Source organism: Wyeomyia smithii, chromosome 3 (genome assembly GCF_029784165.1).
Source record: "Wyeomyia smithii strain HCP4-BCI-WySm-NY-G18 chromosome 3, ASM2978416v1, whole genome shotgun sequence".
NCBI classification, from domain to species: Eukaryota; Metazoa; Arthropoda; class Insecta; order Diptera; family Culicidae; genus Wyeomyia; species Wyeomyia smithii.
The window spans coordinates 84,772,606-84,789,372 of NC_073696.1; the positions used below are offsets into that span (position 1 = coordinate 84,772,606).

Genomic DNA, 16,767 nt, shown 5'->3' on the forward strand with positions numbered 1-16,767 from the left:
AATTTACCAAAGCCGGGGCTTGCAAAACAATAATACACCACCCACACAGTGTTTAAATTGTAGCGCAATTTTCTGAATTGCTTGGGACACTCTTCCTGTTTAATGTAGAGTCTAAACGGAGACGAAATCGACAGCTGACTGAATATTACTATATAATTCATAATTCCTATTTTCAAGCAATCAAAAACGACAACAGCGCTCAAATGTGCTTACCTAATTGTTATGAATACAGTGCGTCTTGAACTGTCCTACAGATCAGACGTTTTTTCGGTTGCTTGTGGACTGGTCTTTGACTGCCTATAGCTTCAAAGTTTGTGTTTTGTCAGTGTGTCTTTTAAAGACTACCTGAAAGTTATTTCCCATCAGTCTTTCTCAAGACTACCTACTTTTAAATTTAACATTTGTTTTAACTTTTTTCGTATCACCTGAAATGGCTGGACGGAAAAAGAAACCTCGCATCGCTGCGGGGAGGAAAAGAGAGGCATCTCTTTCTGACACATCGAGTGTCTGAAGTGACAATCCTTTTGATATTTTGCCTGAGCAAGAAGCTGGTGAAATGGAAGTTACCAATAATGAAACTATACAAAATATAAAATCTTTAAAAAAGGAGAAAGTTCCACCTATTGTGGTAACTATTTCTTCTGAATTTAATATATTCAAAAAGGAACTTTCAACGTTTGTTTCTGACGTTAAAGTTACCTATCAAATTGGCCGTAGAGGTGAATGCCGCTTATTAGCCGACTCAGCAAAGGGTCGTGATCGTCTTGTTCAGTATTTAACTGACAAGATGTACAAATTTTTTACATATGACACCAAGAACGCCAAGCCGTTCAAGGTTGTCTTGAAAGGTCTCACCAACGATCAAACCGTTGATGAGATCAAACTTACTTTAACAGAATTACTTGGCATAGCCCCTACCCAAGTAATTCTAATGAAACAAAAATCACGAGGCGAAAACAGTCAGAGAACTGGAATTTCCCTTGTTAATTATTTAATTCATTTTAACCGCAATGAGGTTAACAACTTAAAATTTTTTGAAAAAGCACATGCTTTGTATAATGTGCGTGTAAAGTGGGAAACTTATAGGAAGTATGGCGGAGGTGAAAAGCATATCACCCAATGCCGTACTTGCCAACGTTATGGCCATGGTTCCAAATTCTGTAACATGGACCAAAAATGTCTTAATTGTGGAGACTCTTCTCACAAAAAGGACACATGTCCTGTGAAAGAGAGTAAAAATTTTCGCTGTGCGAATTGTAACGGCAACCATATGTCAAATTTTTATCAATGCCCAGTCCGTTTAGCAATTGTTAAGGCAAGGCAAGGTAAACAAAATTCAATTTCTCAATTAAAACCAACTTCAAAACAAAATTCTCCAAGCGTACCAGTGACGTATAGTTTACCTACTCCTTTGCATACCCGTTTAACTTATGCACAGGTTACAGGTAGTTCGAACATTATACCGCCTAGTGTTGGTAGTTCGAAAAAAACCGTTAATATGGGTAAGCAAAACAGGCTAGAAAATAATTGTACACCTATCACTCCAGCTAATATTGCTGCCGAAAATATTTTTTCTAATGTCAACTGCCTGGGGCCTATTACGGCAGGTAAACTTTCTTTTTTGCAACAGGCAATGTTCGATCTTATGAACGCCATGTTGCAGGCAAAATCAATGTTTGAAGCCATTCAAATAGGCACAAATTTTACTATTAAAATTGTTTCTAATTTAAAATTTAGCAATGATTTTAAATAAAACAATTAAAATATTAAATTGGAATGCTCGCTCATTGAAGGCCAATGAGAATGAGCTTTTTAACTTTTTAACAGTAAATAATGTGCATATTGCAATTATTACTGAAACATTTTTGAAACCTAACATAAAATTAAAATATGATCCCAATTACGTGGTTCATAGATATGATAGGATTCAGGGTTCCGGCGGTGGAGTTGCAATTGTTATTCATCGCCGAATCAAACATCGTGCTCTTCCCCATCTTGAGACGAAAGTTATTGAAACTTTGGGAATTGAAGTTCAAACTGAACTTGGGATTTTATTTATTGCCGCAGCATATTTACCATTTCAATGCACACGCGAGCTCAAAAATTATTTTAAAGGTGATTTACAAAAACTCACCAGAAATCGTTCGAAATTTTTCATAATCGGCGATTTTAACGCTAAACATCGTTCATGGAATAATTCTCAAAGTAATTCCAATGGCAAAATTTTATTCAACGATTGTTCTTCAGGATACTATTCTATTTTGTCTCCGAATAGTCCTACATGCTTTTCTTCTGTAAGAAACCCTTCAACTATTGATTTGGTGCTTACAGATCAAAGTCATGTATGTAGTGATTTGATCACACATGCTGACTTTGATTCTGACCATCTTCCAATAACTTTTTCTTTATCACATGAATCAGTTTTAAACCCTATGAGCTCTGTTTTTAATTATAACAAGGCTAATTGGAAAAGATACAAAACTCATATTGAGAGAAATTTCAATAATGAGCTTGATTTGCAAAACGAAGTGAATATTGATTCCGCTTTGGAAGCATTAAAATGTGCAATTGTTGGTGCCAGGAATTATTCTGTTTCAAAGGCTCAAGTGAAATTTTATTCACCAATAATTGACGAAAATCTTCAACTTCTAATTCGTTTGAAAAATGTCCGCAGACGTCAATATCAACGTTCTCGTGACCCTGTTTTTAAAACTATTTATAAAGATTTACAGAAAGAGATTAAACATAGATTTACTCTTCTGAGAAATCAAAATTTTGAGACTAAAGTTGAAAAATTGAAACCATATTCAAAACCATTTTGGAAGCTGTCGAAGATTCTTAAGAAACCTTCAAAGCCTATTCCAGTTTTAAAAGATGGTGAACGTTTTCTTGTATCCAATGAACAAAAGGCTCAAAGACTTGCTCAGCAGTTTGAGAGTGTTCATAACTCAAATTTGAATTTTGTGAGTCCAATTGAAAATGAAGTCACACGTCAATTTGATTTAATTTCTTCCCAGAATTTTTTACCTGCAGAAATAATTGAAACTAACTTGAATGAGATTAAATCAATTATTAAAAATTTCAAAAATATGAAAGCACCTGGTGACGATGGAATCTTTAATATACTAATCAAACATCTCCCTGAGAGCACAATGGAATTTTTAGTGAAAATTTTCAATTGCTGCTTCAAAATTGCATATTTTCCCAAATTATGGAAAAATGCAAAAATCACTCCCATTTTAAAACCGGATAAGAACCCAGCTGAAGTTTCAAGTTATCGACCAATCAGTTTGCTTTCTTCAAAAAGTAAACTGTTTGAGAGAATTATTCTTAACAGAATGATGTCACACATCAACGAAAATTCAATTTTTGCAAATGAACAGTTTGGATTTCGCCATGGGCATTCCACAACTCATCAATTGCTCAGAGTTACTAATATGATACGAGCTAACAAATCTGAAGGTTATTCCACTGGAGCTGCTCTTTTAGACATAGAAAAAGCATTCGACAGTGTTTGGCATAAAGGTTTGATTGCGAAATTGCAAACTTTTAATTTTCCAATTTTCCTAATCAAAATTTTGAAAAATTATCTTACTGATCGAACTCTGCAGGTTGTCTATCAGAATTCAAAATCTGATAGATTTCCTGTCAGAGCAGGTGTACCTCAAGGTTCAGTCTTGGGTCCAGTCCTGTACAACATATTCACTTCAGATCTTCCTGATTTGCCTCCAGGATGCACAAAGTCATTGTTCTGCGATGACACAAGCATTTCCGTAAAAGGAAAAAGTCTTCGTGTCATATGCAGTCGATTGCAGAAAAGTTTAGATATTTTTTCTTCCTACTTGCAAAAGTGGAAAATCTCTCCCAATGCTTCTAAAACTCAAATGATAATTTTTCCGCATAAGCCTAGGGCTTCTTTCCTCAAGCCAAACAATAATCACGTTGTCAAGATGAATGGGGTTATTTTAAGTTGGTCCGACAAGGTTAAGTACTTGGGACTAATTTATGATAAAAAACTTATTTTCAAAAAGCACATTGAGAGTATACAAGCCAAGTGCATCAAATATACGAGATGTTTATATCCTCTCATTAACAGGAATTCTAAACTTTGTTTAAAGAACAAACTTTTGATTTACAAACAAATTTTTAGACCAGCAATGCTTTATGCTGTACCGATCTGGTCAAGTTGCTGTTCAACAAGGAAGAAAACGCTTCAAAGGATTCAGAATAAAATTCTGAAAATGATTTTGAAGCGTCCTCCTTGGTTTGGTACACTCGAATTACATAGACTTACTGGTGTTGAACCATTAGAAGCTATGTCAAATAAAATTATTAACAATTTTCGACAAAAATCGTTGCAATCCTCAATTGCTACGATAAGCTCTCTTTATAGCCAATAAGTTAGCAATTAAGTTAGTTGTAAGTTTACTTCCCCTTTTCTGACAAGTAGGTTTAAATCCCTACGAATGATAAGTCCTAATTGCGAAAGCAAACAAATCCTAACAATTAAAATTACAAATTTCCAACAGTGTTGAGAAGTCACCATTTGTGATTGGACACACATACTCATTATTTACTAATATTTATCATAAATACTTAAGCTACTAACAAATCCCCCCTTAAAAAAAAAAAATAATTGTTATGAATATAATAATCGAAATCTTCTCGTCAAGGAAATGACAGTAAACTTAGTCGGCGTGGTGTTTATTAATTTACAAGAAAAAATCATCACATGCAAATTTGTTTAGTTTAATTTAAGTACCTCATGCACGCAATAATCTAGTAACGAATACCCCGTGTCTTTTCACGTTGCATAAAAAGGTGAATTAATAAGGATTTAAAAGTTTCTGATAATTAAATTTTTTTCTAATCTGTCGAGAGTAAAATTGCAGTTGGATTGCGAAGGAACGGTGCGCAATCGCGGTACCTTGTCAGAGATATAATTTTTGATCAGAACTCAATTTATTTGATGAATTTCCTGGAGAGGGCTACCAAATGTCGTATCTGTTACAATTATTCGTGTTAAAATTTTGTGGAAAACAAACCGTGGAATACGTATTTCATTGACTTTAGTGCAAAAATTACGTATTATTCGAACAGTTGAGAAAACTCATAGGACGTCGATAGCGGTCCCGTAATTTCACTAAAACAAACTATGCTGAAGAATGGGCAGTACAAATACTACTGATATTGCATTTATAGTTGTCTTGAGAAAGCTCGCAAAAAAGCTATCGAGGGAAATAAAATTTAAATTTTTTTCGTTTATTCGTTTTTATCTTAAACTTAGATTCTATTGAACTATGAAAGTGCATGATTGTATTCGCTAAATTAATGGTTTCGACAAATTTACGGTGATTTTTTTTAGGCCATTTACTTGTACTGCATAAGTTTAAAATTTTGTGCAAAAGAGGTATTAAAGTACTACCCAATTCCAATTTGCACCAGGCTTCTTCCGTTCTCTTGATTTTTGCTCAAATTTCTTTCTCTACCTGCCAAGCCCCTTGAAGAACTAGACTTTCTCCCACACAGAGTGAGTAATTATCCACATTTAGGCGTAGAGTATTGGCCCTGACGACTCTGTTGATATTGGTTTGGTTTTTATTTGCGAAAGTGAAGGAGGGGAATATTTTTGCTTTTGTTTTCACACATAAATTGACAATTGCATATGAAAACTCGCGTAGGTGCGAACAGCCTTATAAATCTCTTTTACTTGTGTCAGGGCCAATTTCAGTCGCAGAGCTCCTTTTCACTCATCGCGTGTGAGGGGTAAACATTTGTTTGCTCTCTCAGTTTAAGAGGGAGTAGTGTTCGTTAGCATCTGGACAAATATCAAATTTAATATTATAGGAAGATTCACAACTCACCATGGGTGCGTATTCTGTAGAAAGTTCGACTTTATACTGTTTTTGTCGCACCCCAGAGCGATGAGAACGGTAACGCAATGCTAAGTTGATCGCCGAGTAATTTATTTCACTTTTCTTGCATGCGCGGATGAGCAATTTACAAGAGTTTCATTGGGTTTTTGCTCTGTCAAATTGGGAGCGTTTCTTTGTAAGAGAAACTATTACTCTGCGCTCTCTTTACAGCAGATGGTGTAATGCACTTTGAATGTAAGCTCACAGTTGTTAAGAGGGAAGAAAACTGTTTTCTCTTTACGATGAAGATGAGCAAAACAAAGCGTGTTTGCACATGTATCACTGAACAGGAATGGAACAAACACTGTGCAGCACAAACCACAAAAAAAAGTTATGTGTTGCCAAAATACGGCAGAGCTTTTTACTGGAGGAAGTGTTGCACCTACCGCTGATGCTGCCGCTATCGTAAAAGGCAACTTTTTACTTAAGGAAGTGCCTCTGTACCTAACGTTGAGGCTGCTACCACCACAACTGCTATTGGTATCCGCGGCAACTGACGCTACTGGTACCCGCAAATATTAACTCTTCAATTAAGTATTTAATTTATCCTCAAAAGAAGAGTTTTTGTTCAATTTTATATCGGATATAATGCTGTTCGTATCTCTGTGTTATCCCCGACAGTAAGAATAAAGCATTCTTCCATAACACATTTTTCACCACTGTATTTTCATTGCCAGCATATCAGAACGTTTGTGTGTTGTCAGAATAAGGCAACTTTTAATTGAAGGGAGTGCTCGTCGTTGTACCTACTACTAATGCTGCCCGCTACCGTACAAAGGCAGCCATGCCGCTGCACCAGCTGTCCCTTTCGCTGCTGATAGCCGTTGCTAAGTGAGGACTGTTGTAGCCGCTGATTTACTAGGTCCATAACTCTTTCGATCGTCTTGGGGAAAGCAATCATAAAAAGACCAATCATATCAATCAAGGTTCGATTATGCGTTTCGTTTGCAAGCAGTGTCGTTTGCAAACAGATAACAGAAGCTTTTGGGTGTTGCATATTGCTGAAGGATAAGAAAATTCAGTACGTTCTGAGGCATGGAGATGAAGTCGAATTAATAACTGTTCCAACATTCAAATTGAAGGGTAATAAATAATCGAGAACAAATCAAATCTTCAATTAGGTATTAAATTTATCCTGAAAAGGACATCTTGTTGTTTAACTAAATAAGGGATATGATGTTTTTCGCATTATGATGTTATCGCTGATAGTGCGAATAAGGCATTCATCTGATAACACAGTGGAAAGCTGTTTTCACAATGAAAATTTGATGGGCCATATATTTTGAATGCCAGCATTCCAAAACGTTAGTGTGCCCGCTACCGCACAAAGGCAGCTTTTTACTAGAGGAAGTGCCGGTGCACTAGCTGGCCCTGCCACTGTTAATGCTGATACTCGCTGCAACTGCTACTGCTGCCTGACTGTTGTAGTCGCTGTCTAGAACTAATATGAAAAGTTTACTGTATTAGCTATCATATAGGCCAAATAGTACATTCCCGATTCACTCGGTTTATAACTCTGTCCACCGTGCTTGGGAAAGTAAGCAATAAGCGACTAATAAGAAGTCCAATTTTGCGTTCTGACAAGGCTTGATTTTCCAATCGATTGCTGCAAGAACGAAGGATCCATTGAAAACGAACCGATTTATGGGAATATGGCCGAACTTCCTGAGAGAGGTACTTCTACGTCAAAAATTCAATCTGAAAATTTCACGAGTCCATGCAAACAAACCATTCCCAAGAGACGCCCCTCAACTTTCCAACACTAGGAAAAATTCGGATGTTGCTTACAACACTGTAATATCATTGTTAGTGCGGCGGTGAAATGGGGATCGAATATTTTTACTGGGTATGTGCTCGAATATCAACACATCATAAATTCGAAACAATAATTTGTACTTATCTTACTAAATCCATTGAAATCGCTGCGTATTTGAGCGCCCCCAAAGCCTGCAGTAACTAATCAGACGACTGGTGAAATAACACTCGAAATTTTTACTAAGCTCACAATTCACACTCGCCGACGTTAGCTGTGCTGCCAACCGATTGATGATTTGAGATCTTCGGAAATTTCCATAGATCTAGTTTCTCTGTTGCATGCTTGTCGATTGTTTTATCTCAAGTTTCAAACGATTTATGCAAAATAAAAAATGAACCAATTACTCTGCATATCACATGATATTAGATTATTAGGTGCCTATTTATATCCTCTTGAAAGACATTCGATTTTTTGGAAGAACAAATTTATTATCATCAGTTTTGCTGAAGACGCAGTACCTACTGATCAAACAACCCGTTTTGATTCTACAAATATTTTGCATTGTCAATGGACACTTGGATTACGAGATAATTCGAAATTTTGATCTAAGTTAGCACAAAATTCTTTATGACAGAGAGAATATTGGGCACATTTTAATATTTTTTGTAATAAACTTTCTCGTATAGAGTGCAAATAATTCTGATACAAGTTTCTACCAATAGTTGTCTCGTATTTATTAGAAACTGCATAGAAACTGCAAGAACTTTACCTAGAAGGGCAGTTAAGTACTTACCTGGAAGGGAAAAATGGATACAAAACGTGGGAGTTTCATAGAACCAGAATGAGCTATCATTGACAATCAATTTGAAGCAGATGAATAAATTTTTATTATTAGTGTGTGGATCATGTCAGCATACTTCACATTTGCGTTTCCTAAATTTACGGCTTTGATCAGATTTCATTTTGAAACGGAAGAATCTCGTAACCAGTTTTACCAAATACTAAGTGTCACCCAAAGGTGCCAGATGTTTTGAAAAAAAAAAATGTCTACAGTTGCTCGAAAACCCGAAAAGCCTGCTTGAAATCCGGAATACTTAAACTCGAAAACTTAAGCAAGATGATCGAACCAAAACAACAAGCGATCATTGTAACACTCTGTACGTATTAATGTATGCATTCTATGAGTTTGTTTACGGTGCTCACTTGGAGCCCGATTTAATAGGTTGTTTGGTATTATCTATTACACCGTCCATAGACAAACCAAAAAAAAATTAGGGATGCTTTTTGAAAAGCATTTTCTAGAAGTTACAAAAGCATATAAAGTTTTGAAAAATGATTCATTACTTGTTTTAATATCAAAGGTCATATTTGTAACGAGGCACATCGACTGATTTCGGATAAGTTTCACCTGATTTATCTTGGTAATACTTTATGGAAATTGGAGAACTAAGAGTAGATTAAACAGCCATTAGAAGCGGTTACTCACGCCTTTGTTAAAATACGATGATGTATGTTGTTTGTAAACTTTTAAGCTTCCAGCAACAGCATAGAAATATACAAACAACAATGGCATGAGTAACCACTTTTAATGGCTGTTCAATATTTTTTCTAAAAACTTCACCCATGATAAGATACACCAACAACCACAAAACCTTCCTAGAAGTCCCGTCCCGTCTGATACTTACCACATAATGCAATTAGCAGCTGTGAACGAGTGAATTTTTATACTTGCTTTCGAATTAAGTAGTAAAAATAAAAAAAAAATTTTTTTCTTATTTAAATATTCAATTCTTCTAAGACATTCAACAAGGCTCATTCACAGTAAAAAAAAGGCTCAATCATACTTCGATTATCGATGTATTTTTTCGAACAATATCCTTTCACCTCCGAACGCAACACATTTTATATTTATGTTTTAGTTTAATCTATCTCACCTAATATAGGAGGATCATCAATTGCAAGCGTAACCTTCAAATTCCCGCGCCACACTTGAACCGTAGCACCAGCGTGACAGTCGTTTTGCGAATATCCATCGAACAGTGAGGTGAAATGTTTACCCCCAAATGGCGGTCATCATCAATCATCTACAGCAGCTCAGTTTTTGCACCCTCAATTTAGCGAAAAAAATAAAACTCTTGCTTGAACTCACGTTGCTTACATGTTTTTTGTTAAATGAACTATAATTTTGTTTATTTCTTAGTTTGTTTATCCCTTTGCGTGCTATTATCAGGTTCTTTTACACTTTACACTTTTTACACATTTACAAAGGGCGCCTGTCAGCAGCAACCTAGCTCTAATGGGTTTGGTAATTCAATTAGTGTGGGAAACCAAAATACATTCGATAGAGCGTTCTGCATGCGTTGCGGAACTTTTGGCACAAATGCCGAGGCGACCACCCTGGAAGAGGCCTCTGGTTACGAGACCATTGATTAGTGGTCGGATGCTGAGGCAAAACCGATGACTAAATGGAGAACATGCAATGAAAATGGTCGGAAAGTCATTAGTCTGCAGTTTATATTTCCATTCCGATTAGTCAGCAAAGCCAGCGGGGACATGTTTTTGACGCCCTCGTGACGACAGTGAGTTGCTCCTGTCGATAACAAACGGTGGGAGGGGAAATTTTGGGGTTGGTAGAGAGAAAAACATATCACTTGTTTTCTATCATCCAGAGGGGCATCAAAAGATGGAAAATTCTTCATGAGGCTGTTGCGTGACGTAGGTTTGTCTGGAGCCAGCAGTTGATCACATGCCACCGGTTTCCCATGGTCAAGATGGCCAAGATATGAATGCTGACGTTCGAATATTCTTTGTGATTCATGGCTTACTGGGAAGTCTCACCGGAATACATTCTTTGTTTCTCTCTCTCTCTCTCTCCGTGTGGGAGTTGGATTCACTCTTCAATTTCACTTCTTCACATGATTGTGATTAGGGAATCTATTTTAGAATATAAATTTTATTGGATTCATTCATTCATTCCATTATGATGTATTGTTTGAACTATCGACGAATATCAAACAAATCAGTCTAACCTTAGATGAAACCATTTTCCCCTGTTCAGTGAAATTCATAGTATTTTGAAAAATCAGATGCTCGAACTGAATGCCAGTAAGTTTTTTTTTATTTCCACTAGGTATTACAGAAATATTATATTGTGATTTGTTATTGTTTAAAAGTGATATCTGCCACCAAATTTGGCTGGATTGTTTTCAACATTCCCGCGTTCTTTGCAGAGGGCAATTAAGTTCTCGATATTCAACGATCCACACCAAAGTTGAATCAAATAGCGGGAATTCTCCAAAAATGTATGTAATAATTAAGCTGGTTGCTTGGGAGTGAAATACATTCATACGTTTGAAAAAGATTGAACTGTCAGTCTGCATGACAATAATGGATGTTTTATTAGATAATTCAATCACTTTTGTTTAGAGGATGAACGCAAAGCTCATAACGAGTGTAGATGCCAATATGTTCCTGTTGCTAGAGGACTAGAAGTGAACGAGCAGTAACAAACATGCTGGAAAAGGGGAGATAAATCGTATAACTATGGTATAAGAACATCGGAGAGGAAGTTTGATAAGTGTGCTTAAGCTAATCTCATATTTGTTTGGGTTTTATTGGTAAATATTATTTATAAGTACTCGAGGAAAAGATTTTTCGGAGTACCTTTCTCACTCGACCAAGACACATTCGTTTTTAGAGGCTGGGAAACGGTTGCTGTCCGGTGGACGATGGACTGTCCGATGATTCGAGGGGAACTGTGCTCCGATCACTTTTCCTCTGTTGCTACTGCTATTGTTACTTTTATTACCTACGTAACTGATCCGATATCAGTCCCTAACATAATATAAATGTTTGCTTTTTATTTTAATGATCTGCTCCCATTACACAAACAGCAAATAAATTAGTCGTATCAAAATCCACTGGACATCTGAAAGTAACATTTAACGTCGTTTCACAAAGTTGAAGTTAGCTCAGCTCCTCTCAACATCGTGGGGCCTTAAGTAGACGTAGAGTAATTGATAACTAGCTGCCGGTTGGTTCATATTTTGCTTCATGGTTTTTTAGTTTGTGGTTACTTGTTTGACTATCTGATCTAGATCTTAAATAATTCTTGCCCATTAGGCTTGCATCATGACTTCTCTCAACTCATTGTTTAAAAATGAATAAAATTAACATTCTGATCAACTCAGACAATATTTTCTCTCTGTATATTATTATTATCATTTATATCATTATCATTATTATCATTATCATTACGTTGTGTTTTTTTATAAAACATATTTCCTCACATTGTTTTTTCAATGCTCTACTGTTTTGGTTTTTGTTTTCATATATAAAATTACCCTTCTGCCGTCAACATTAAAATACATAGTTGATAGATCCATAGAATTCGATTCATTCCCTTTTAATTTGATTTAGTTTAAAAGCGCATGAACCAGATTTCACCATAAAATACATTGTATTAGAACCTATTTGTTTGTTCCTCGTCCATGTGTTCATGTACGAATGTGTGTTTCAGTTTGCCGCATACAAGTCTTCGCCGTAGTTCTCCAATACCCAGTGGTATAAGAATTGCACCAGAGTCCAAACGTTGCACCGTAAATCATCAGCCGTTGTACGAAAGCGTTTTTATGTGTCACATTTTCCACCATCCGGTGCCGCTGGCAGTCGCACAAATGCTACCAAAAGAGCGACTACCAACGGAACCGACACATTGGTCATTCCGGTCAGAGCACTCACCATTCATCCCCATTTTTGGAACAGGCCCATTCGCTGACAGCGACAGTTAGAGCCCCACAGGTTACATCGGCAGGAGCTGTTGTAACAGCAGTCATTGGATCGATGGTCACAGTTACCACCACGTCGTATACACGCCCTCCGGTAGACTTGAATCAGAGACGAGCGTCTGGAAGCGAAACGAAATGGAGAGAGAGAAGCAGTTGACAGATAGTAATAGAGTGGAAGGCAGCATGTTCCATATACGCAGCAATTCTAGGCCAAACATGAAAAAATATAGGTATCTGTAGCATTACACTAGTAAACAGTTATTTTGGTGTTAACAACTTAAGCGTAGTCTTTTGAGTGTTTTCAGCCCGCTAATTCTGGAAATTTTAGTCGTTTTAGTAGAGCAGTTATTGGTTAAGCATTATTATAGAAAAGAATCAGTTTTACAAGTTGTCTAGATCGCGCTAAACCATCCGCGATGCCACATTATCGGTTAAAAAGTCTTTGGCCTGACACAGAGATGGTGTCGCGAATCAAAAATCTTTGAGATTACCCTATTTTACCAACAATAGCTAGAATGCTGTTGATATGGACATGTTATCAAGGCCAAATTTTGCTGTGGGCCCAGGGGACCCCCACAAATCAAGAAAAAATAAACTGCTTTCAATCCAAAACGAGTGTACAATATAAATCCTGTAAACATTTTTAATAGGTTTCTGATCGTTCACTACGGCTCTTTATTTCGAAGTTTTGACTGATTTTGTGGTATTATCGCTGTGTTTCATGCTAAAAATCTACTCTGTTCTGAAAGCTTGCAAATTCTTCAATACCATGTAAAAAAGTCCTATCCGCTATTTTTTACTACGATCATGCCTAAAATCCATATGTTAATTGGGTTTTATCGAAAAAAAATTGACTTGTATTTTTAGTTTGGTCCTTAGGCGTCAAGCACAAGTTACATACGGCAAAAAAAAATCTATAATTTAAACCCCTTTTCCCCTCTATGTAACAATAAGTAACGTTTTTTTCAGTTTTGAAAAAAATGTATTATTTACGTAACTGTTCCGAGTACTCGTCCTCCACCACATGTAACAATAAGTAACGCAGGCTCAACCCCAAAAAAAGACGGTCAAACGGCTCAAAAGTTAAAATGTTTTAATAGATTGAAAATTTAAAAAAAAGTCGATTTTTGGGCTAAAATATTTCAGAAACATTCATCCTAGACAAATGAAAAAATACAGGTCAAGAATTTATCGTTAAACTATAGCGATTTCAAGTATGATCGGAGGACTTTTCTACATGTAATTGCTAAATTGATGTTTAGTAAAGGGGGCAACGTATGTAATTTTACGAGGATGCGAAAAATGAACATGATCTGTGTGATTTAGACCTAGACAAAAAATCACAAGGGTTGTATGCAAAGCTACGACCGTAAGGTTAACGTAGAACTACATAAGGTTATTTGTTACATTACTTATATTGAATATGTTTCAAGTTTTAAGCAAAAGAACAAACACTAAACAACGCAAACAAGTTTCAACAATCATAGTGCATGCAGATTAAAACACTTTCAATTCTTCTAATTTAAATTTTCAATAATTTGTTTGCTGTCCTTATAAGTAAAATTGTTGTTTACTTTCATATCGGATATAATGTTGATCGCATCTGTGGGGGGACGGGATTAAGGTGTTTTTCTGATAACACAGTTGAAAGCTGTTTTCACACTGAAAATTTGACGGCCCATGTATTTTGAATGCCAGAATTCCAAAACGTTTGTGTTTTGTCAAAATACGGCAACTTTTCATTAGAGGAAGTGCCGGCTAATGTAGCAACAACCGATGCTGCTCGCCACTTCACTTGCTTTTACTAAAGGAAGAGCCTCTGCAACAGCTGCCCCTGCCACTATCGATGCTGATACCCACTGCTTCTGCTGCTAATATGAGCAGTTTCGGCTAAAATACATCTTATATAGGCCATATATTGCCGTTCCAAGTATAGTAGTCCCATGTTCTACACTGCCCATAATTCAAAAATTGGCTAATATGCCATTTTTACCAAAATCGAGAAAACAGTTTTTCGGGATGGTACACACCCTAAACAAGGTCCCTATGAAACCGATTGTCGAAAAATGCATTTGGGAAGGCAGCAAATGTGAAACAATTTTGGCTAATATCCAAAATAATTGAGAAGTTGGCTAATATCACATCTGTTCAACTAAAGAACCGAAAACGAGACAAAATCTCTTCAATTTGAGTATCGACATCTAGCGGTTAATACACTTATTTCATTCATACCTGCTCGTGGTGAAGAATTATTTCAGTCTCTCTTGTCCTCATACGAAACCAAAAGCAAAAAAAAACTGTGCGACCTCGCGCCATTCTTTCGTCGAGAGAATTCTTCGTTCTCTCCGGTACTGGTACAGCGAGGGTGTCTTCTCATGATAATCGTACAGTACCACCCGCATACGTGCAAGGTTTTTTGTTCATTTTTTTATGAATTTCATTGCTGCCCGAGTTGAAAACTGAACATCTTGACTAACGACAATCGTTTTCATGTTAATTGTGAATGGTTACAAAATTTCTGCTCAAAAATCTCTTGAATGCGGTTTTGTCTTAACTTGATTGTGATAGATTCATGATCACCTCTTTGTTTGGTCATTAAAGCAAATAAAGAATAGATGTTTGTTGCATGTTCAAACTATTGGAGCGAACTGTTTCAACGATTCACTGTAAAATCAATGTAGGATGGAAAGGCGAAAAACAAATTGCGAAAGCGTGGGCTAGGATTTGCAGCAGAGTTTTGTTCGAAGTTGCATATCTGTTCTGTGCTAATATCCAATATGTTTTAACCTGTGGCTTGTACACAAACCAGTGCGTTATTAATGTACTTTGTTTCGTCTCACTTTCGAAAGTGTGTTGTAGCCTGGTGGTCACTGGCTTTAGGTAAGGGATCTTAAGGTCCTTGCATCAAGTTTTATTTTTTTACGAAGAATATTTGATGCAACAAGAATTTATTCGTTTTGCCGCAAAACCCTTGACCGTTGGAAGCGTGACTGTTTCCTTCTGTCATAAATATTTATATTCTTAGAAATGCTATTTTGCTCTTTGATTAGAGGTTATAACAAAGAGAAGATTCAGATTTTTTTTCGGATTTGATGAGAAAAAATAGAAAAGTGGGTTGTGTGATTATCATGAATTAATAATATTTTTGTTATATTGTTATATTGTTGCACGAAACAATTGTCTCGTCGTGCTTCTCGTCCTCACTTGTGCTTCCGTATTGTTTTATTGAATTTAAAGCCATTTTTACTACCAACGAGCACGATATAATTCACATCGTATGGATATTAGCCAAATTGCACGCCGGTTTGTCAATTGACTTTTCGTTAATAATTGAAAAAACGGCTACTGCGTGAAAAATACTTAGCGGGTGGAATTTTCCTGCAGATTTCCCTGTTTCAACTCAACGGCAAGGTTCCAGCATATACGAAGGGTGATATACTCAATAAAAATGTTGACATGGACAGTCAAAACGTGTTGCACCGACAAAGAACTTTAAAATGCGTTTTTCTCGAATTGATGCCTATGGCATATTAGCCAATTTTTGAATTATGGGCAGTACACAAACCTTATGCACGCTGGGACAACTATGCTCGGTACGGCAGTATAGTACACTCCAAATTACTAAATCTATAATTCTGTCGACCGTGCTTGGCAAAGCAATCATATAACGACCAATCAGATGTCGAATTTTGCATTTTGACAAGGCTTGACCATTTTCAATAGTACAATAGTTCGAATAATAAAATTACAATTTTCTGCATTTGGAAGAAATCTTAGAAGCATTTCCAATCAATTGCTTAATAGAAAACAAAAAGCACATAAAATATATAAAAAAGACAACAATAGCGAAAATCTTCAAAATTACCAAGAAATTTGCCGTCAACTTGACGCAGCCATTAAAATTGCGCATGAAGAGCATAACCGTAAAGTCGAACATCAAATCAAGTCCTGCCTTAAGAACTTCTTCAATTACGTAAAAATCAAACTAAAAAGTAGCAACTTTCCATCACGAATGCATCTTGACAGTAAATTAAGACAAACTAATAATGAAATATGTAGTCTTTTTGCCACTTTTTTTCAAGAAATATACACCACATTTGAAGAAACAGATCGCAACCGCGAATATTTCTCGTATTTTCCTGAATTTCCGAATTCTTTATCTGTCAATCAAATATCCGAATTCGAAATTCAGAACGCACTTAAAAACTTAGACGCTACGAAAGGTCCTGGACCTGACAGAATAGCTCCAATTTTTCTCAAAAACTTGGCAGAAGAACTATCTAAACCTTTACTACACCTCTTTAATATG

At 36.3% G+C, this 16,767-nt stretch overlaps 1 protein-coding gene across 1 annotated transcript in view; it reads right to left on the reverse strand.

Annotated features, from left to right (window-relative positions):
* Nucleotides 1-9,810: 9,810 nt before the first annotated feature.
* The window catches only part of LOC129729985 (uncharacterized), a 60,092-nt gene continuing 53,135 nt past the window's right edge, over nt 9,811-16,767 (reverse strand). The window contains exon 3 of the mRNA XM_055688920.1: nt 9,811-12,577. Coding sequence (XP_055544895.1) covers nt 12,415-12,577 — 163 coding nt within the window. The 3' untranslated portion in view covers nt 9,811-12,414. The remainder of the gene's footprint in view (nt 12,578-16,767) is intronic.